Source organism: Brachycentrus maculatus, unplaced genomic scaffold, assembly GCF_059751285.1.
Source record: "Brachycentrus maculatus isolate JH-2025_06_01 unplaced genomic scaffold, ASM5975128v1 h1tg000736l, whole genome shotgun sequence".
Classification (NCBI taxonomy): Eukaryota; Metazoa; Arthropoda; class Insecta; order Trichoptera; family Brachycentridae; genus Brachycentrus; species Brachycentrus maculatus.
Window position 1 is genome coordinate 333,843 of NW_028281467.1, and position 23,247 is coordinate 357,089.

General features: G+C 37.0%; 1 protein-coding gene across 1 annotated transcript in view; it reads left to right on the forward strand.

Moving 5' to 3' along the window:
• LOC148300375 (glypican-6-like) overlaps window positions 1-20,957 on the forward strand; it is a 194,158-nt gene extending 173,201 nt beyond the window's left edge. The window contains exons 2-9 of the mRNA XM_088274887.1: window positions 1,430-1,573; window positions 11,958-12,192; window positions 13,645-13,801; window positions 16,006-16,168; window positions 16,575-17,237; window positions 17,657-17,870; window positions 19,068-19,267; window positions 19,373-20,957. Coding sequence (XP_088131013.1) covers window positions 1,430-1,573; window positions 11,958-12,192; window positions 13,645-13,801; window positions 16,006-16,168; window positions 16,575-17,237; window positions 17,657-17,870; window positions 19,068-19,267; window positions 19,373-19,785 — 2,189 coding nt within the window. The 3' untranslated portion in view covers window positions 19,786-20,957. The remainder of the gene's footprint in view (window positions 1-1,429; window positions 1,574-11,957; window positions 12,193-13,644; window positions 13,802-16,005; window positions 16,169-16,574; window positions 17,238-17,656; window positions 17,871-19,067; window positions 19,268-19,372) is intronic.
• Window positions 20,958-23,247: the final 2,290 nt, after the last annotated feature.

Below are 23,247 nucleotides of genomic sequence, written 5' to 3' on the forward strand. Positions count from 1 at the left end.
CCATTGGATGCAGATAGGGTCAACAAACGAAAAGTAAAATAATAAAAATAAAACATCAAAATAATTATACCTTATTAGCGAAAATACCCCGCTGTGAAAGAATTACTCGCACTTGTTTACGCAAAACGAAATTATCGCGAAAATATGTGCAGTAAATAATATTCGCATCAAAAGTTGTCGGATGAACCGTTAACCCTGGAGGATTTAAAATAATTGGCTGAAATTATGCATCCCTCATATGGAAAACTTGTTTTTTTAACACCGATCAATTTTTTGCGTAAATTTTTATTTTTTACACGAGAAAAGAAACATTCTCACAGAAAAGAGTTACCTACATCTTCTTTTTTTTTTAATTAAAAATTGTAATTTTTTCAAATACGAATTTTGACTTAGTGCTTTTTGTCAATGTTTTTTCATTTTTTTCAAAGAGAAATGTTTGTGTTTTTATTATTCACACAAATATTTCAATTTCATACTATTTCTGTGATCGTCTTATCAAATTGTGGCAGAGTGGGTTTGACTCTAGAGACTCTGACTTAAGAACAGGGGGCAAAATCTGGTGCAGGCCAATCAACAACTTCTCAGCATTTGCTCATTGCTGGGAGAGATCAGGTTATTGCTGCTGAATTATTTACAACATTTTGAGTGTGTCCAAATACTTATTCACAAAATCTGGATTATCTCCAATTACAGGAGTTATTTTCAAACTAAGATAATATGAAAATAACTCCTGTAATTGGAGATAATCCAGATTTTGTGAACAAGTATTTGGACACACTCAAAATGTTGTAAATAAATTATCTGGTCAAATTATAAGCTTAATAATAAAAATGAAAATGGTATTTTCTGGCGTTTCTCATGTGTGTGATTATAATCCAGGATTCGGATCTCACATACTGATATAAGAGTTTCTGCTTAATAAAAAGCTTCTTTACATCTCACCAATAGATGTCTCTAGTGAAGTTCTAGTGATTCATGAACAAGGTTTCTAAATTGGTTCATATATATAGAACTTCCAAGAATTTGAGTAGCGTGGTTGTCAATAATGGGTAGAATTGGTGAATGTTACACGTGTGTAAAGTGATCACTTAAACCAGCCTATGACGGTCGTAAGCCCCGTAAATGCCCAGACTTCCATATTCTTCTTCATCTTTGATGAGATGTCAAAAAAAAAAAAACTGCTGAATTATCATGTAGATTTTTGTTTCTTCCGCTAAAAGGGTGTTTTATTTTAATCTGTGTTGGGAACTGGTGGGATAATCTGGTGTAGATCAATCAGGAACTTCTCAGCATTTGGTTTTTGGTGGAAGAGATCAGGTTATTGCTGCTGACCAGGACTATCTTTTTGTAACTGTCCCTTTTTATGTTTGGCCATCAGACTGTCCACTTTTCGTATGCTCGGTGTACTGACCGCTGACTGTTGTTTCAGGAGGAGTATGCGGAGTGTCCTGCTGCAGCCCCTCGGCGTCCACCTTCCTGACGGCTGCCGCCAGACGCGAGATGGAGGCGATGATGAGGAGCCAGGCCAACAAGGTGGCCACCACGCTGCAGTTCAGGGCGAAACGGTTCGATGGTAAGTCCAAAACACTTTTCCTCTATACGAAATATTCGTTCACAAATCTGGGTTTGTACTTTCGAACCCTTATCCGCACCCCAATGGTGCATAGGGCACTGCATCATATAAACGCAGTGTTATCTTGATCGTTAACACACGAAGGAAAGGTGATCAGCCCTCCGCTTCAGGTACCAGTCCAGGGTGATATTGAATAAATATTAAAGTGAAAAAATCATTTATATTTGTTAGAACCTCCTCTGGGAATCGAACCCGGGACCTCCAGAACGGTAGCCGAGCGTGCTGACCATTACACTACGGAGTCGGACATTGTTTACATGACGGGTTTGTACGATTAGAAGTTTAAAAAAAATCGATATCTCAACATAGATGAAGAAGATGGTATGGAATATGGAAGTCTTTGTATTAACAGCACTACGACCTGTTATAGGCTGGTTTAAGTCTATCACTTTATACACGTGTAACATTTACCATTCTACCCATCATTGACAGTCAAACTACTCAAATTTCAAAAGCTGTATTTATCCTTCAATTGATACCTTCTTTCGCATGAGAGTTCTCGGCACCATCCATGGTTGAGTTGAGTGAATTAAGATAAAAAAGGTGCCAATAGAAAGATAAATACAGCACTCCAAATTTAAGCGTGTGATTGTCAATCATGGGTAGAATGGTGAATCTTACGCGTGTGTAAAGTGATCAGTTAATATAGCCTTTGACAGGTCGTAAGCCCTGTAAATACCCACAATTCCGTATTATTCTTCATCTTTTTTGAGATATCAGCACATGAAAATAATTTCATTCATTTTTATCCATATTATCGATGTATTCGACCTTTTCCATATGGATATGGAGACACATATTATGTTTTTCTGGGAAAATTACCCCAGAAAATTCAAATTATTTCAAAACTTATGCTGCCTCTAGGATGTCGGGAGAACTTATTTACTGATTTCCTGTTCGAAAAAATCAGATAAATTTTACATCTCGCTCACTCCTTTCAACAACGTCATATATAAAAATTGAAAATTTTCAGTTGTGCATGTTTTCGGTATGTCCAGAAAATGTACTATATCCCGGCAAAAGCGGCATATTTTTAACTTAATATTTACCCGCTACAGGGCAGAAAGTGTTGTTTTTGCATTTTGAAGAAAAGGTATTGTTTAATTTTTTTTTAATATACTAAATATTTTTCAAATGGATTAAAAACCTTCAGGTTTTACTTTAAAACATCTGTTGTACAGTAAAAAGTTCAATAAGTGGCTTCATATTAATTTTTAATACATTTTATTATATTTTTGAACTTTCATAACGATCTCCTGAAAAATGAAGTTTTTTGATATTTGACGTTGTTGAAAGGAGTGAGCGATATGTGTTTCAGGGACAATCACCCCAGAAAATTAAAATTATTTCAAAACTTATGCTGCCTCTAGGATGTCAGAAGAACTTATTTACTGATTTTCTCAAAAAAATCAGACAAATTTTACATACTTAAATACTATTTTTTTTATTCAAAAATAGTTTGTAGACTTCTATTACTTCAATGGTTAAATAGAAAGTAGGCTAGACGTGTCAAAAACCTTCAATAACTCATTTTTATCTTCAATTTTCAAATCGTCCGGCGCCTCCCATGCGTTGTCTGTATTTCCGATGTCGCATCGGTGTCACTTTATATATTATATCTCAAGTGTTTCCCGACGGAATCATAAAGTCGCACCCCTCTGCGGCCACCGTGCCGGTGCCACCGTGGCGTGGTGGCGCGCCCGACCGTGAAAGGTCTCGGGATATTTGGCTATTGTGATGTGTTTACTCTGCGATATGAACGAATCCCCCGCGGACAGGTCCGAACTTACAGAAAAGAGTCTTCGTCTTTTTTTAAATGCAGATTTTTTTGAAATACACAAAACATTTGCGGGTTATTCTTTTTTATGTAGTGTGATTTGAAAATGTGAAATGTGATTTGTAGAAATTTTGAGAAAGTGGTGTTGTAAAAATGACCTAATTATTCTGATTAACATATTGGGTATGTCCTAATGCGTGTTCACAAATGTGGGTTTTTCACAAAGATATATCATATAATTTACACGTAGCTTTATGTGTGAGGTTGCGGCATTATCTATGGTTGATTTGACTATACTTTTTTTTACTAAGCATAGACTCTTTTATTTTTAATGCATGCAAGATTCATCTTGGATTATTTTACATACTGGGAGACGCCTGAAAACGTAATTATTTTTTTTTACATGCACCATTCTACCCGTGATTTAATGCTCAAATCAACCATAGATACTGCCGCGAGCTCTTTAATGAGGCGATGTATAAATTTAATCATATGTATAGGTACATATATTCTTTTTCTAACCCCGATCCTCACCCAATGGTGCATAGGGTACTGCGTCATATTGACGCAGTTTTATTTTGATCGTTACTTACAGATCGAGTGCATATATAAATATAATTATAAATAAAATGATAGGTGAACGTTCAAGGTTTCAAAAATATCATCAAAATATCATTAATGTTCCAAAAATATCATCAATGTTCCAAAAATATCATCAATGTTCCAAAATAATCATTAATGTTCTATAAATATCATCAATGTTCCAAAAATATCATCAATGTGCCAAAAATATCATCAATGTTCTAAAAATATGATCAATGTTCCAAAAATATCACCAATGTTGTAAAAATATCATTAATGTTCCAAAAATATCATCAGTGTGCCAAAAATATAATATGTTGTAAAAATATCATCAATGTTCCAAAAATATCATCAATGTTCTAAAAATATGATCAATGTTCCAAAAATATCACTAATGTTGTAAAAATATCATTAATGTTCCAAAAATATCATCAGTGTGCCAAAAATATAATATGTTCTAAAAATATCATCAATGTTCCAAAAATATCATTAATGTTCCATAAAAGAGTCACATCACGTAAGGCTAAATTTTTCTCCATCCGTTTCCTGGATTCAAAAGAAATCTTACGGCTTTATTCATCGCACTCGTATATTCCATAGATTCATCTGGTAAGCAATAAAAAAATCTCTTTTGGTGGTCTTATTATACAATAGTTTGATCCCTGAAATCACTCCATCTTATTCATTCCATTTTATCTGACATCGAACCATCAAATCCGCTTCCCCTATTTTTTTTTATTTATTCTATCCCAACAAAGGATACTTTAATTCAGAATAAAGCCCAAATATGTGGACGTTAGTCCGGATCTGTCGCCATTACTTAGAATGCTGCCAGATCTTGGGCAAACAGTAAACACCCAACACGGATCCAGATATGCCAGAAAAGCACCATTCACAAAGAAAGAATTTGGTTTTATAGAGGTCTTATGCCTGTGCATACAATTGATTCGGGATTGATGATATTATAATGTTTGGTCTGAACATTTTGAATAGGGTGAGGCCTCGTATAACGAACTTTCTGTTCGTTCATTGCGCGACTCATACAACGAACTATATCGTGTTACATTTTGTCGCTCCAATGCTCCAAGGTCGCACGCAGCCAATGCATTTATTCGTACGATGAAACTGAACGTTTTTAATGAATGTATTAAACTAACTTACTAACTAAACATCACGCCGCTTCCCCGCAGGGGTAGGCAGAGAGAATAGAACGCCACACCACTCTGTCTTTGCAAACATTCTTCGCCTCTTCCACGTTCATGCATCTCCTCATACATACCCGCCGATTGTTACGACTCCTAACCTGACCACTTTCAGGTATTTGGCTTACCTGATCGTGCCATGTTTTTCTCGGTCTTCCTCTGCTCCTTTTTCCTATTTATTATACCTACTTAAATATCTCTCAACTTCTTCTGTTCGTGTCATACCAGGTGCTCCTGACGTCGACTATCACTTGAGAGTAATTGTCCTTAGCTACTTATGAAATTTAGACACATTTTTTGTATGTAAACTGATATCCACGTTTGTCTACCATGCGAGAGGTCTCGGGTTCCATTCCCAGAGGGGTAAAAATAAATGTAAATTATTTAATATATATTTTTTCTATTATTCTAGACTGGTACATGGAGCACAAGACTAACCACCTTTCATTTATATATTTAATCTAGATAATAGTATTTTTTGACATTTCATCAAAGATGAAGAATAATATGGAAGTCTGCATTTACGGGGCTGACGACAATGACGGTCGTCAGCCCCGTAAATGCCCAGACTTCCATATTCTTCTTAGTCTTTGATGAAATGTCAATAAATAATAAGAAAATAACTCCTGTAATTGGGGATAATCCAGATTTTGTTAACAATTTGGATACACTCAAAATGTTGTAGATAATGGTGTTTATGAACGATACAGTGCCCTATTCACCCTCAAAAGCGAATTAGGGGTAGAGAAAAAAAATATGATTACGTAAAATATTACCAGGGTTTTAAGAAAATTTATAATTAAGTTTAGGGCTATTGAAAATCCCGCCTTAATCCTTGCATAAATCGGCGGAAAATTAGGTAACGCAACACGACCGGATGTCCTCCCTTCCCGACCCTAGAGCAAGGAGCAAGGGGCAAGACATATGTACACGCGCGATTCGATAATCGCTCCGGAGACGTTTATGATTTGTGAAGGAATAATGCACATTCGGATGCAGGAAACGGGAAACATCTGCCACTGTAACGGAGTGCCATATCCGCGATGGGAGGAGTCAAACCGCTACTCGAAAAACGAACTACAAAACGCGCGTTACCTAGACTTTGTTCTGTTCTCCTGATCACATTTGCCAAATATATTGTACATTCGTAGCCATTCTCTCGCTAACCATTCGCTCCACATCTCCACGCCACCTTAAGGAACTGTTCTGATTTTTTTTAAGTATCCCTCATACAGCAATATATTCCTTTCTAACATCTTCATTTTTAATTTAAAAAAAATGTTTTTATTATTTACACAAATATTTCGATTTCGTACTATTTCTGTGAGCCTAAGCGGCTCATTATTAGAAATAGGTATCAAATCGTGGTAGAGTGGGTTCGAACCGAGAAACTCTGATCTGCGACACTAACCACGGGACCACAACCCGACTATTAATTAAGCCCGGGATCTCGAAATAAATGAACTTCTGAAAAAATTACACTTGTGATATATTTGAATGAATTAAGCTTTATTACGATGCAGTGCCCTATGCACCATTGAATTCGGATGAGCATTAGAAGAACAAGAAACGAATTTATGGTAAAAAGATTTTTTGTATGACAATACTACGTTGCATTGTCACTTGTATATTGTTTTTTCACCTGACATTTCTGTCGGTAAATTTGCTTTCGAACCACCATTATTTCTCCCTTCGTCATACGACCGCGCTGCCGTACGAGACCGTGGCATTTCTGGCCTATTCAAATGTGTTTTCAATACCGCCACGTGTCTGGGTGAATGAACCTCCTACCCCCTCTTAGGGGATGCTGGCTGACACTGAATAATCCCTCAAGGCAACCAACCCTAGGAGCCGGCGACCGACTGCGATTATTTCTCGCGGCGGATTTGCCCACGTCGGGCCTTAATTTGCCGTTCTTCGCCAGCCTGCTTTTACTCTAATAGTCTTATTTTTTTTCAGTAAACCTTTCAGGAAACTCGCTGAAATGACCGGGTATGAGGAATTAATGTGATTAGTTTGGCTAGCGGCAGGTGATGCCAAGATTTTTGTTTTAAAACTAACTTCGTTCTCTAATTAGCATATTCCAACCCTCACCTCGTAACTAGTCCACATTGCTTCTTAAGACTTTATTTTAACTAACTAACTAACCATCACGCCGCTTCTCCGCAGGGGTAGGCAGAGAGAATCGAACGCCACACCACTCTGTCTTTGCAAACATTCTTTGCCTCTTCTACATTCATGCATCTCCTCATACATACCCGACGATTATTACGACTCCTGACCCGGCCGCTTTCAAGTATTTGACATACCTGATTATGCCAAGTTTTCCTCGGTCGTCCTCTGCTTCTTTTTCCAACTACATTCGCTCCATAAATTTGTTTAACCGTTCTTTCTTCACTCATACGCTCCACATGTCCAAACCATCTCAACACACCTTTCTTTCTTTGACTTTATTTTCCTTGTGAATATATCGATATTTTAATATATCGCTTACTCCTTTCAACAACGATATCAACAATATAAAAAATCGTCAATTTTCAGTTATGCATGTTTTCGGAATGCCCAGAAAATGCACTATATCCCAGCAAAAGCGGCATATTTTAAACTTAATATTTACCCGTCACAGGGCAGAAAGTGTTGTTTTTCATTTTGAAGAAAATGTATTGTTTTATTATTTTTTAAAAATTTACTAATTTTTTTTCAAATTGAGAAAAAACATTCAGGTTTTACCTAAAAAGATCTATGGCACAGTAAAAAGTCTTGATATTTATTTTTTATACATTTTATTATATTTTTAAACTTTAAAAACGATCTTAAAAACCAAGTTTTTTGATATATCGCTCACTCCTTTCAAGAACGTCATAAATCAAAAATCGTGAATTTTGAGTTGTGCATGTTTTCGGAATGCCCAGAAAATGCACTATATCCCAGCAAAAGCGGCATATTTTAAACTTAATATTTACCCGCTACAGAGCAGAAAGTGTTGTTTTTGCATTTTGAAGAAAATGTATTGTTTTATTATTTTTTTTAAATTTACTAAATATTTTTCAAATTGAGAAAAAACATTCAGGTTTTACCTAAAAAGATCTATTGCACAGTAAAAAGTCTTGATATTTATTTTTTATACATTTTATTATATTTTTAAACTTTAAAAACGATCTCCTAAAAAATCAAGTTTTTTGATATATGACGTAGTTGAAAGGAGTGAGCGATATCAAATCCAACATTTCTTTGAGCACTTATATAATACCTTTTGACATTCCACCAACATATGAGATTAAAAATAATGTTTAAAACAAGTTTTACACACTCAAAATGTTGTAAATAATTTAACTGGTCAAATTATAAGCTAAAATAGTAAAATGAAAATGATATTTTCTAGCATTTCTCATATATGTGATTATAATCCAGAATTCGGACCTCACATACAAATTAAAGAGTTTCTGCTCAATAAAAAGCTTTTTTCATCTCACGAATAGATGTCTCTAGTGAAATTCTAGTGATTCATTCATCCACAATGTTTCGAAATTGGATCATATATATATAGAACTTCCAAGAATTTGAGTAGTGTGGTTCTCAATCATGGATAAAATTGGTGAATGTTACACCTGTGTAAAGTGATCACTTAAACCAGCCCATGACGGTCGTAAGCCCCGTAAATGTCCAGACTTCCATATTCATGACATGTATGTTGAGATGTCAAAAAATAATATGAAAAATAACTCCTATAATTGGAGATAATCCAGATTTGTGAACAAGTATGTTGTATTTTATTTTCTGTTGTTACGGCACTACAATTACATAACGACAACGTTAAAAATATTAAATACACGCCAAAAAAAAGTGCGGGGGAAAGCAGTGGTGCCATCTGCAAGCGACATCCCTCCGTAATCAATCTTCGTCAGGGTAGGGGGGTTGAAGGAAGAGTATACCTAGAAGAGAGGCGACAAACACATTTACCGATTACCCTATACAAGACCACAACGCCGTGCTCGGCGCGGATGGGGTAACTGACGTCAGCGAGTGTTTTTGCCTAGAATTTTCACTCATGAATTACATGAAATTATAGTAACTTTAAACATAAAGAGTAAATCCACTCACGAGTAGATAGGCTATGAAACTTATAAAGTCGAAGCCTGAGTAGGGACATGATAAACGGCGTTACAAAAGCCGTAGCTATATTTCAGAGTCACTTGGACGTAAGGTAATTGAAAAAAAAGGTAACTAACGTTTATTTATTTATTTATATTAAAAACATATTACCTACACAAGTCACATATATAATATGAGTAGCCCACTGGCAAGCCACTTTGTGTTAAAAAAAAAATTAACCAATGGCGCCAATCGGTAGAAAATTACGTAAAAACGTCCATGTTTATCATAATCTGAAAAAACTCATTAAGTTAGTTTTTCTTCGAAATAATACAATAGTTTTGAAAATAAAAGTCTTGTTAAAAGGTAGGGAATAAAAAAAATATATAAAAATATTTTTTCTATTTATATTCTAAAAAACAAAAAAAATATCCAATATACATTAAAAAAAAATTAGCGTGAGGATACGTCGAGCCCCGGGCGCGGCTCAGCGCATTCTGATTTGAACGCTCGAGATCTGGGCCTTAGGTTAACAAGACTGAAAAACAAATAAGAAAACACAGGGCAAAATGTAAAATATAATGCAATAAAAGGTACTTACATTAAATAGGCATATAAAAAAACATAAGGTAAGAAACATGTTTAAATGAAAAAAAGTCACTTGGATGCTGGGTAATTAAAAAAATAGGTACGCTCTCTTTGCGGACGTGTTCGTTCCGATTTGCATATCCATATATCTTCCCATACATATGCCTAAAGGTGATAAGATCCGGTTAATAATAATCCTCTCCTCTCTGCCGACCCCTTCACGGAAACGGCGTGATGGTAGTGGTTGTTTTATCATTTTCAAATTCATGAAAAAGTAGGTACAAACAACCCTTTGAATAATGGCGCCGGTACAAGGTACGTAAATTATGTCAATATTAGTATTTTCAACAATTTATTTCTCCCCTTTAAATCTTCAAAGATTCCCCCCCGCCATAGCTGTCAAGAAGTATCGGATATTTTCGTAACAACAGTACCTACCCGGCGTGACCGGAAATTGTCGCGATGCGTAAGCTGACATTTACGCCCAGATATGGCAACATCGGTCCCCCTCGAATTCCAAATTCGAATTCCTTCTCTATGGTATTTGTTCCAATTTCGGGATTCCCCCTTTGATCGTGTGCGGATGGCGCGAAATCGGCGCTCTTTGATGACGTCTAAATGTCATTACGTATTCGGGCGAATTGCGCAAAGTGGAGTTATTGATGTTTGCAAATCGTTTGTGGGGTTTTATTTTATTTTATTTTTCTAAATTTGGAGGATGCTCATTTTTTCATTAGTACTAATCGTCCCTCGCTTTGTACGATTTTTTTCGCTCGCGGTTTCGCGTATACGCGGATGATATCAGAATGTGCAATATCGTTTCGATATAAATTAATTTTGCACGCAGTTATTTTGCAGTCGACAGTCCGGCTTCTCCTGAGGAGTTTTACGTGGTTTCCTCCCAGCAATAAGCAAATGCTGACAAGTTCGTGATTGGGCTACACTAGATTATCCCTCCTGTTCCCAACACAGATTCAAATAAAACATGGTTTAGTTAGAAGAAACGAAAATCCACTAAATGATCTATAAACTTTGTACATAATAAGCGGGGTAAAGAATAAATACAGCTCCCATCTAAAAAAAAATAATTGCCCTATATGATGAAATTAAAGATACAGACTGACCGGAGCATTTCGTTGTAACATAACGTCGTAACATCGCTCGCGGCGAGCATCACCGAGCATCCGAAACTATGGATGGAGCGCTTGGCTCGCTGTACTGACTATACGAATGCTCGCATCGTAACGTGTTACGTTACGACGAAATGCTCCTGTCAGTCTCCAGCTTTAGACATCTCAATAGAGGCAAATTACAGTACGTTAGTCTGTATACCGTTCTGTCTGTGATTGGGCGTCCATAGTGCTTAGTTACCTTGAATATACGAAGGAAAAGTGATCAGCCCTGCGCCTTTGATATTAAATTAAGTTCTTATAACCCTATTGTATTGCATTGTATTGACGCAGTGTTATCTTAATTGCTGCTTACATGAAGTCAAGGTGATCAGTCCTGCGCTTTTGATATTAACTTAAGTTCTTATAACCCTATTGCATTGCATTGTATTGACGCAGTGTTATCTTAATTGCTGCTTACATGAAGGCAAGGTAATCAGTCCTGCGCCTCAGGTATCAGTCCATAGTAATATTAAATAAATATTTGAACAATACATACAGAAGTTCCATGAATTTGAGTAGTGTGGTTGTCAATCATGGGTAGAATTGGTGAATGTTACATGTATGTAAAGTAATCGCTTAAATCAGCCTAATCCATAGTGTAATGGTCAGCACGCTCGGCTACCATTCTGGAGGTCCCGGGTTCGATTCCCAAGGGGGTCAAATAAATATAAGTGATTTTTTTTCACTCTAATATTTATTCAATATCACACTGGACCTGAAGCGGAGGGCTGATCACCTTTCCTTTACGTGTTAACTATCAAGATAACACTGCGTTAATATTCAGTGCCCTATGCACCACTGGGGTGCGGATAAGGGTTTGGAGAAGAATGATGGTCGTAAACCCCGTTAATGTGTTGTCTAGATGTCACCGTGAAATGGTCTCATTCTAAGCTTGTCATTTTCCCTTGCAGAAGTGTTCCGCGCCCTGCTGGCGCACTCGAAGCAGGAGTTCCACCTGATGTTCACGCGCACGTACGGGCTGATCTACGAGCGGCACGCGCACCTGTTCGCCGACCTGTTCTCCGACCTGGAGCGCTACTACGCGCGCGGCGACCTCGACCTCGCCCGCGCCATGCACGGCTTCTTCGCCGTGCTCTACCAGAAGATGTTCGTGGTGCTCAACTCGCAGTACCACTTTGATGACAAGTAAGCTTTCAACTACACCGAAAACATGTAAAAAATATTATTTCCTTAGATCTTCTTCTCTTCTGTTTGTGTCAAGTCAGGTCCCCCTGACATCGACTATCACTTGAGAGTAATTGTCTTTGCCTTGGGCAGCTCTAAACAGCGCCTCAACGGTCTTGATCCCCGTCCAATCTCGTATGTTCCGGAGCCAGGAGCTCCTCGACGCTCTGTATTCCTGTCCACTCATGTATATTATGGAACCAGGAGATCCGCCTTCTTCCGACACCTCTTCGACCCTCTATTTTACCTTTTATGATTAGGTGCAATAGCTTGTACTTGTCTCCTCTCAGCACATGCCTCAGATAGAATACCTCCCGGACCTTGATATCAGTCAGCAACTGCCTCCCTGCTCTTGCTATTTGGAGAACATTTGCATTGCTGACCATATAGGTCCATGGAATGCGTAGCATTCTGTGATTCCTCTAGTCGGTTCACAGTGCTGATCTTGAGGGTATACGATTCAACTCCTTATAGAAGTACTGACCAGACATAACACCTAACCATTCTCTGCTGGAGCTTTAGATTGAGGCTGTTGTTACAGAATATATCTCTCACCTTATTAAAAACTGTACGAGCGGCCTCTTTTCTGCCTTTTGCTTTGGTTTCCTTAAATCAGTGGTCGGCAAACGTAAAATGAATGTGCGGCAAAATGTTGTATGATACATGTTTGAATGGTGATATAAGGAAAGAATGCAAGGCTAAGATAAGCATTATCGGTGAACTTGTGAAAGGTGTGTTGAGTGGTTTGAGCATGTGAATTCAATGAGTGAAAAAAGGATAGTTAACCAAATTTATGAGGCGAATGTGGTTGGTAATAGAAGCAGTGGAAACTCGGCATGATCTAGTATTTCAAATACTAGAAAGTGGTTAGGCCAGGAGTCGAAATAATCAGCGTGTATGTATGAATGCGAAAGAGACGAAGATTGTGTGCGAAAACAGATTGGTGTGGCGTTCTATTGTCTTTGCCAATTCCTGCGGGGAAGCACCATGATGAAACGTTTGCATTTCTAGTAAACCTTTTTTATAATCTTAGACCTTTATTAAATTACGGGCACAATAAAACTTAATTTCACAGATAGTAAGGATTTTATTCGTTGATAAAAAATCTCTTGAAATTAAGATATCTATAAAAGACTACTTATTGCGAACAATGTCCTAGCATCTTCTTTGAATGTTAAATCGAGTCAGGTTTTTTTGAGAACATGATTTTTCAGGGAAACTAACTGCATGATTTTTATTCTGTCTTAATCTTGTTATGCCTTCTCTAGCCATCCAATCGTAGACTCTAATCCTTGCACTGCTTCAAATTATGAAGGAAGCGTTATATCCGGCTTCTACTGTGTTATCATATTAAGTGGGATATATTGTTTAATGTATAACTTGTTAATTAATTGTCATGCTGTCTCCTTTCAGATATTTGTCCTGCGTCAGTGAGCACATGGCGGAACTGCAGCCGTTTGGCGACGTCCCTCCCAAGCTGGTAGTCCAAGTGAAGAGAGCGTTTGTAGCAACACGTACCTTCACCAGGGCCCTTGTAGTTGCGGCTGATGTGGCGCGCAACATGGCAAATGTGAGTTTTCTCAACCTTTATTTTAATACCGTACTATACTTGCCGCACAGCAATGCCTTCCTTTTTGTAAATCCAGACTCGCGCAAAGACACTCATTTTTCATAGCTCTAAAACTGTTCAATTTATTCCACAAAGACTATTTGTTAGGTGTTAATTCCCTAAATTTTTGTAGATTTAAAATTTTGCTTGGATGGTTTATTGAAGAGACAGATTTAAGCTCCTTTTTCTTGTAGACGTATCACTCATGTGGTACATGCTTGCTAACTTTTTACATTTTACTTTTTCATCTTTTTTATGTTTTCAATTTTATTAAAAAAAATTGTTTTCTGATAGTTAAGTATTTTTCGTATTTTATATAAACACTATTATTCTAGTTCTACATACTTACAATACCCATACCCTTATACCCTTATACCCTTTACTATGACCTAAATTATATTGTATACCCACACACACAGGCCATGCCTTTGTGGGATCTTTTTTGTATTATATTTTATTCATATTTGAATTTATGTCATGTGATAATGCAAAAGAATTTTAAATAAAGAAAAAAAATGTAATACCAGGTAAAAGGAAAAGAAGTATAATAAAAAGCATGTATTTCTTATATGTTTAATTTTACAATTACTTGTGATGCAATGAAAGGTATATTTACCTTCTGCGCCGGCCTCATTTCAAAGGCAGAAAAGAAGGAATTATCCATAGTTTTTATATGAAATTATATACCAATCTCTGTTAAGGTCTTAACTATATGTGCGTAATTATCAAATCCTATCGCCAGCGGTCTGCAGCTGTAAAAAAATACCCATCTAAAATGTGTTGAGAACATGCTTCCAGATTATAAAAATTCTCGAACTTGTTCCAAGCATTCATCATGTCTTGCATTGAAAAACTAACTAACTAACCATCACGCCGCTTCCCAGCAGGGGTAGGCAGAGAGAATAGAGCGCCACACCACTCTGTCCTTGCAAACAGTCTTCGCCTCTTCCACGTTCATGCATCTCCTCATACATACTTGCCGATTGTTACGACTCCTAACCTGACCACTTTCAAGTATTTGGCATACCTGATCGTGCCATGTTTTTCTCGGTCTTCCTCTGCTTCTTTTCCCGCTAACATTCGCCTCATAAATTTGTTTTACCGTTCTTTCCTCACTCATTCGTTCTACATGTCCAAACCATCTCAACACACCTTTCTTAATTTTATCGATAATGCTTATCTCAGCTTTGCATTCCTTCCTTATTTCACTATTCGCACATCTATCATACATCGTTTTGCTGCACATTCTTCTGAGAGATCGCATTTCGACTGCATTCAGTCTACTTTCATCCTTCGTTTGATACTAGAGTTACCATACATTAGAGTTGGAACCAGGACTCCGTTGTGCACTGCCATCATCATGTCTTGCATTCTGTTACATATTTCTCTCTTTCTGAAATCTTTATAATCTCTCTTTTTGATGGTCAGCGGGAGTGTCCCTTAGAGACTAAATAAAAAGATCACGCATTCGTGAAAGCCTGGGCGTAACATACATAAATAGGAAGGTAGAGGAAAGGCAATTGAGATGGTATAGGCACATAGGACGCAGAGAACCTGATCATATTGTGAACCAGGCAATCGCCATGGATCTTCCTCGAAAGATATCTAGAGGAAGACCAAAAAAAATATGGCCTAGGTGATGTTGTCCATGACAGAACGACCTACAACCTGAGAACGCGGAGAGCCGACCTCAGCAGTCTACAAAGACGATAAGTTGGGGATGTAGCCAGGAAGAAGAAGAGAGAATGATAGAATCGCGATACATATGGTATGTGCGAATATGTGAGATGCATTATAAGACGAGTTTCTGTCTTTTAATAAACTATTGTACCGTGTCACAGCCCGAATTTATATATAAAATCGTAAGATTCCATGCTTCCAGTACAGTAAAATTTTATGTTAGCTTTAAAATGAGCAGTTATTGAAAAAATATAATTATCGCTAGGTTAGAATTGGTTTGTACTTTATTGTACTATCTTCTAGACGAAATTAAATAACAATCCTGATGAAATCATATTTACAGGGGCATATATATATTGTCTCTCAACTTGATATGTGTGCTCAGACTTCCATCTTTTTTTACATAAAGAGGAATGATAGACGTTTCACATCAAGTCATTTATTAAATATTTCTCTCTTTCTAATTTATGATCATTCTATTTCAGATGCGCGGGCAGGGAACGTGCGCTCCGTTGATAGTGCGCGCTCGCTCCTGTGGCGCATGCTCCGGGGCGCCTGAGAAGGCTTGCCTCAACCTGTGCCTGAACTCTGCGCGCGCTTGCCTGCCGCTCCACGCTGACATCTCCGCTGAATGGGATGCTTTCGTTGGTAAGGCTCCAACTCTCTTAATTCTAGACTAACCTACGTATTATTTTTTGACATCTCATCAAAGACGAAGAAGAATATGGAAGTCTGGGCATTTACGGGGCTGACGACCGTCATAAGCTGGTTTAAATATCACTTTACACACATGTAACATTTACCAATTCTACCCATTATTGACAACCACAGTACTAAAATTCTTGGAAGTTCTATATATATATGAACCAATTTTGAAACATTGTTCTTGAATCACTAGAACTTCACTTGAGACATCTATTGGTGGTCATCAGCCCCATAAATGCCCAGACTTCCATATTCTTCTTCATCTTTGATGAGATGTCAAAAACTAAAGTGTTTGGACACTGTTGTGATTACTATTTTACTTGATCTTACATTTTATTTTAATTTTCAGACACAATGGACAAGGTATCCGATCGACTCCTTGGATCATTCAACATTGCCGTGGTAGTCGAACCGATCGACATAAAGATCTCAGAGGCCATCATGAACTTCCAAGAGCACTCCAAGGAACTGTCGGAGACGGTCTTCAGCGGCTGCGGGAAGCCAGTCTTGGGTCAGAGACCAGCCGAAACAGCTTACTTCTCTGGCGGATCTAGGCTGACGAGGAGCGTCAGCTTCCCCTCCGGTTATCCTGATACCGCAAAGCAGGCTGCGGATAATAGCGACGATTTCGAAATAGAAACATCGGAGGAAAGCTTGCTGAAGAAGAATCCGTTCATTCTGTCCCGAGGCAGCTCGAGGAAGCAGCTGCTGGAAGACAGCGAGCGAGGCACCGACTTGAAGGCCAAGAACAGCATCAACGACAACGTCGCTGGGAATAATGATCTTGTGAACGACGACAGCTACACCAACAGCAGGAGCTTCGATAAGCGAATGGCTTACGACCGGTTAGTGGCCGGATCTAGGATCAAACGGGAGGCTGATCCGGAGCCAGGAAAGGGGTCCAAAGAAATAGAGTTCGAATCGTACGACTTCGGATCGGAATCGCAGAGAGGCGGGGGCAGGAAGAGGGGAAGGAAGAAGCAAGGAGGAGGAAAGAGAAAAAAGACTGACGGTATGTTTTCAAATAAATAAAATTTAGTATTGACAATTTTTTTAAATGAATCTCACTACTGCAAAAGGTGCCTATTAATGTTATTTTTTGCTATGTAGTCTATATATGGAAAATTTATCTGACATTAGTAAATTTTTTAACAAAAATAAGGTTATAAATAATAATTTTATGTCTGTATTACTAAATGTGTTCTTCTGTCTTTTTATGTTTTTTAAATGTTTTCCTACACTTCAAAACCTTGTTTGGATTTGTCTTCGTGCCGTCAAATTCCCAGGATTCCACCAAATTTTTAAATGATTTGTCAGAAATAACATACGCAATTTGCAGAGGATTCCGTCCCCTACTAACCTAACCTAACATACGCAATTTGCAGAGGATTCCGACCCCTACTAACCTAACCTAACATACGCAATTTGCAGAGGATTCCGTCCCCTACTCGGGCGTGGGCGAGACTTCCCACGAGAACGCGGGCGACTCCCGCTACGGCCCGTCCCTGAACCAGATGGTCCGGGAGGTGCGGCAGAAGGTCCGGGAGACCCGCAAGATCTGGTCCCGGCTCCCCCAGATGTACTGCGACACCATCGCCACCAGCGACTCGGAGGAGAAGTGCTGGAACGGCACGCACGTTGCTAGGTGAGCTATCCTCAATATCTTCCCCTGCTGTTACTGCTAACGGTACTGGAACACTTTTCATTAGGAAGACGAAAACGCGCAAATGAAGACAATCTTTTATTTATTAAAAAATCACAAAGTTATAAGAACATAGGGTCACAAATATATCGAAAATTACAAACTTATTAAGGCGAGAAAAACAAAGCGACACCAATATAAAAACAGACCGAGCGCGGCGTATACACGTTTTGAATATTATTTAATCTGAGTACACAAAATTTTGTCCGCCACCCCTTATATACGATTTTAAAGGAGCTACACGTGGTGGGGACAATATTATAAATAAAATATAAGTCGATGAACTGCGTCTCTTTGTTCTTCTCGCGTACATTTATTAATATGTACTATTTTAATACATAAATTATTCTGAAAAATACACAGATTTTGGCCGAAACACCTGCCATCACCTAAATGTGGGGACTGACTGGAGTCATTTCGTCATAGCCTAACACGTTACGATGCGAGCATTCGTATTCATAGTCAGTACAGCTTTCTGAATGCTATATCCGAAGTCGGATGCTTGTCGCGAAAGTTGAAATCCAGTAACATTTGTTTTTTCTTCATCTGGAGTAGGCTGTAATTTATTAAAATCACAGAACCAAGAATCACATCTTCGTCGTCCGATATTGTAAATCGAATGCAAAGAGGATATAAAATTGGATCCAACTGTTTCTATATCAGCTCAGCCTACTGGACGTCCCGAGACCAATTGACGACGTTTTAATCTACTAATCTATTTATTTTTTGTGAATCATTATTATCATGATATTATTATTATTCAATTTTATCATCCATGTCTTTATAAGCGCCCTTGAGGTAGTATTTTACGAAAATGAAGCTATACAAATAATTTAATTACTATTATTATTATTATTATTTTAATTTAATATTTGTGTTTTTATTATTTACAAAAATACTTCAATTTCAAACTATTTATGTGAGCCTAAGTGGCTCATTATTAGAAATACGTATAAAATTGTGATAGAGTGGATTCGAACCGAGAAACTCTGGCTGAAGAGTCCATGACACTAACCACGGGACCACAACACGACACTTATTACTATTATTATTATTATTATCATCAGACCTGGGAATGTGGAGAAGAGTCTCTGCTTTCAGTAACAGCACGCTAATGATGGTGCTCTCGTCGCTTTACAGATACGTCCCCGCCCTGGCCGGGGAAGGCAGCGCGGCGCTGGCCACCAACCCCGAGGTGAGGGGCAGCTCCTCCACGGCCGCGGCCCCCGCCACCTTCCCGGGAGCCGGCCTGCTCTCGGCGCAGCAGATCAGCCTGCGGAGGATCACCGGGAAGCTGAAGAACGCCTACAACGGACTGGACGTGGAATGGGGAGAAGAAGGTACTTCAATTAATGCAATTTGACACGTTCACTGCATTGATATACCATGACTCCACGGTTGGGTCGATCAGACAATGAGGTTAAATTGTATTTTTCTCTTTTCAGAAGATTCCGCTTCCCTCACATTTGGGTCTGGTTCCGGCTCTGGCGATGGGGATGATGATGAAGAAGATGAGAACGAACCGGGAGGTCCGCCCGACCAGGAGGAAGGCTCCGGGCACCATATTCCCGAAGAACCCAAGTTCGACAACAAGGAACCCGACCAAGACATAACTGAGGACAACGAACCCTACAACCCTCCCGTCGTGATAAAGAACGACCTGGACACGGGAATCATCGACGAAGAAGAGGACAATAATGTCGACATTGACCAAAATAGAATAGACAGCGACAAGGACATGTCTTCCACGTCTGGCGTGGAAGCGAAGGAGGAAATGTCGCTGCAGAGAGCCATGATAACGTACCTCTTCCCGATTGTCTGCGTGTGGTTCGGCGGCATTATCACAGACATTGCTTAAGTGGAAATATGCGAAAAATTGCGTTGGTACAATTGGTGTTGAACCGATGCAATTGCAATCGACGCGAAAGACTTTCAATGATAAGAAATTTCAGTGATATTTAAGAATGATTAACCTGTCCATAAATATGGCCGTATAGGGTCGTCCAAGCAAATCTTTCCTCAAAGGTGTATGGGCATGCACGCCAGCCCTTATAACTAAATCCCAGTGACATTTATTTCTAAAATACGTCGGGTTGTGATCCCGTGGTAAGTGTCGCGGACTCTTAAGTCAGAGTTTCTCGGTTCGAATCCACTCTACCACAATTTGATACCTATTTCTAGTAATGAGCCTCTTAGGCTCACAGAAATAGTAACGAAATTGAAATATTTGTGTAAATAATAAAACACAAATATTTCACTTTTCTTTAAAAAAAAAAAAAAGGCACTTTTACTGCCATCTGTGGTTGAATTCAAACACTAAAACCACACTTCAGATTATTTTTGTGTTTTAACCACAATATTTTACTTAAAATAAAGTTTGTGTGACATCATTCATCGTAACAATGTTGTCAAAGAAAACCAGTGAAATAAAACGTCGATAATTTTGATATAATACATGTTTTACTGGTGTAAATATTTTTTTTTATTCAATAAAATGTTGCGTATAGCATTGGCTATAATAAAACATTATAAAAATTGATAATGATACATTTTTTTCCTTGGGAATTTTGATTTTGTTAATGTTTGATAAACATTTTGATGATATATGCTTCAGTTACATTAAAAAATATTATTACTCCAAGAATATAAATAACATCTCATTGCTTCAAATATATATAGTAAAAAATGGTTATCATTCACAACTTAAATATCCCGATTTCATTGCTTATTAGTCATTATTGGAATGATATGAATGACCAGTCTACCGTGTTCACATACATTCTTAAATCGCTGAAATTTCTTATTCAAATTTGAATTGTGTAAATATTTACTTACGAATTCACCCACGAGTTTGTTTTGTTCGTAACAAATATATCTATCTACCAGTGTGTGATACCTGCTTAAAATTAACACGACGCATTTGTAAAAGGTGCCATAGATTTATAACTGTGTCTGGAACTATTACGAAGAGTGTGTACGGACTTACGATCGAATCCCCGCGATTACGATCACCTTTTTTAATATGACTGAAAAAAATTGTTTAGTAAATTTTATGTGTAATAATGGGATTGTATAGTATATGTAGGTCTTTTGTTTGTTTCGATACGTTTGGGAAGCTTCAAGTCATACTAATAGCAGCACTGCCATAAATATATATACGGATTTGCCGGTAACTACAGGGTGCCTTGGAAAAATCAATAAATGACGTATTTTTCACGAAATATATTTAAATACTTTTATATGAGAAAGTAGATTGAACCGACTGCATACTACGCAATGTAACTTCATATAATGTTAAGTACTTAAACATTATAAATACGAATGTTCATTTTTTATTCCGCATTTAAAATATTTTATACTCTCAAATTTAAGCTGTTCTTTTGTTATTTTTTAAGTTTTTTCATTTGTTTTCTGAACATTTGAAGTGCTACTTATTGAAACTGCTTGGTGGCGAACGAGAGCTAAGTCGAAACCCGTAAATGTAATTTTGTAAAAGTGATAATTTTGGACTAGCTGATGCGGTGGAAAAATTTTAATTTATTTATTTTGTTGCCGAAATATTTGTTCTTAGTCAAGTGCTTATTTATGTAGATATATTTGTTTATGGTTTATTTAAATGTGTACAATTTTTTTACTAGGATTAATAATTTTTTTAGACAAGTTGCATCCTCAGGTCTAACTTTTGTATGAAATAAATCAAGTTGAATCATGTATTTTGTAATAATCATCAAAAATGAGTCAATTTAAACCCCTAAATCTTGAATTTTTCTCAGTATAAGTACCAAAAAGAAGCAGGTTTTTGGAGTGAAACTTTTTTGAGGAAAATTGGCATATATTAGAACGAAAAAGATTAACTTCCTCTTCGAATTCAACTGGCAGTGGAAAGAAAAGAGTGAGAGATCGGAGATTTTTTTACAAAGACATTTGTAATGCCATACCAATGACAAAAACCATACCAAGATGTTATCATCATTCATAAGCCAGTAGTGTAAGTAGTTTGACTATATTTTTTCAAAATATTTCTGACAGCGATGTTTGATGTTGCCAGGGATTTTTAATGTTGCCAGTATAAAAATACTGCACTTATGGCTGTCGAGTCATTGTATTTTACTATGTTCTTGAGTAGGTCCTTGTGTAAATGTTATTTTGTGATTATATATTCTTATAATAATCTCTGGTGATAGTAAACAATAAACAGCAATGGACTGTCCTGCAAATTGGCTTGGAATGCACATCAAGCCAATAGACAAGGTATGTTACTGCATTAGTTGTTAGCAAAACTATTGTCTCCAAAACTTAGAAGGCGTTCTAATTTGTGGAATTATCTTGAGGACATTTTTCAGAATTAGGTATTATTTACATGATACCATATTCTAGGAATACCTTATTTGACTGGCCTCGCAATTTTCCTCATAAATCAAACGTCTTAGAACGATTGGGTGCGTATAAAAGTTGGAAGAATTATATTTCAACATTGGGTTATTCCGTGGATGCAAATTTGTGTTTTATTATTTTTTCATTATTGTAAATTTGAACAATTCAATCTATGTATGTATACTGGTGCCATAGATAAAATATGATTCTTAAGTTAATTTTGACAGTAAACTAACGTTTTGAATATTGAATAACACTGTGAACAAGTCAAGCATTTATTTATATTCTAGCATGGAATTTGTAGGAAATTTTTAAACCAATAAATTTAACAAAGAAATAATTTAAGATAGAATCTAATCGGAATGATTAAAATGTGCATTTATGTAGTTTTTTCAATAGAAAAATTGAATTGACTGATAAATAATAATACCTTTTTTGTTACTGCAACAAAATGATTCCTTTTTTTATATATTTTATTTTGTAGGTAAGCATAATGTGTATGAACCTTTTCCTGGGTAAAATCATAAACATTATCAGTTAGATAGAATCGCTTGTTTTAGTATATCTAATTTAAATAAATTTAATGTGATCTGGAAGAAAATCATCTTATCTTAGGCAGATATACTAAAACAACGTTATATAAATATTTCTAACTACGTTTTGCCAGGCTTTTCCAATGTAATAATAAATAATAATTGCATTTGTGTGCAATGTTGCATTTATTAACCAATTTTTGTAAATAGTATTTTTTAAGTAGGTAGTAAATATTCTTAATATTGTTATTTATGTAAGGTTATATTACAATTAATATAATATTAATATTTGTAAATTTTGTACCATAATTGATGTAAGAAATATACATTTAATTGTACGGGCGATGTGTAACACTAATCGGGCATTGATTTACGAGAGACTAATGTGAATGAACAAATTCTTAACCTATTTC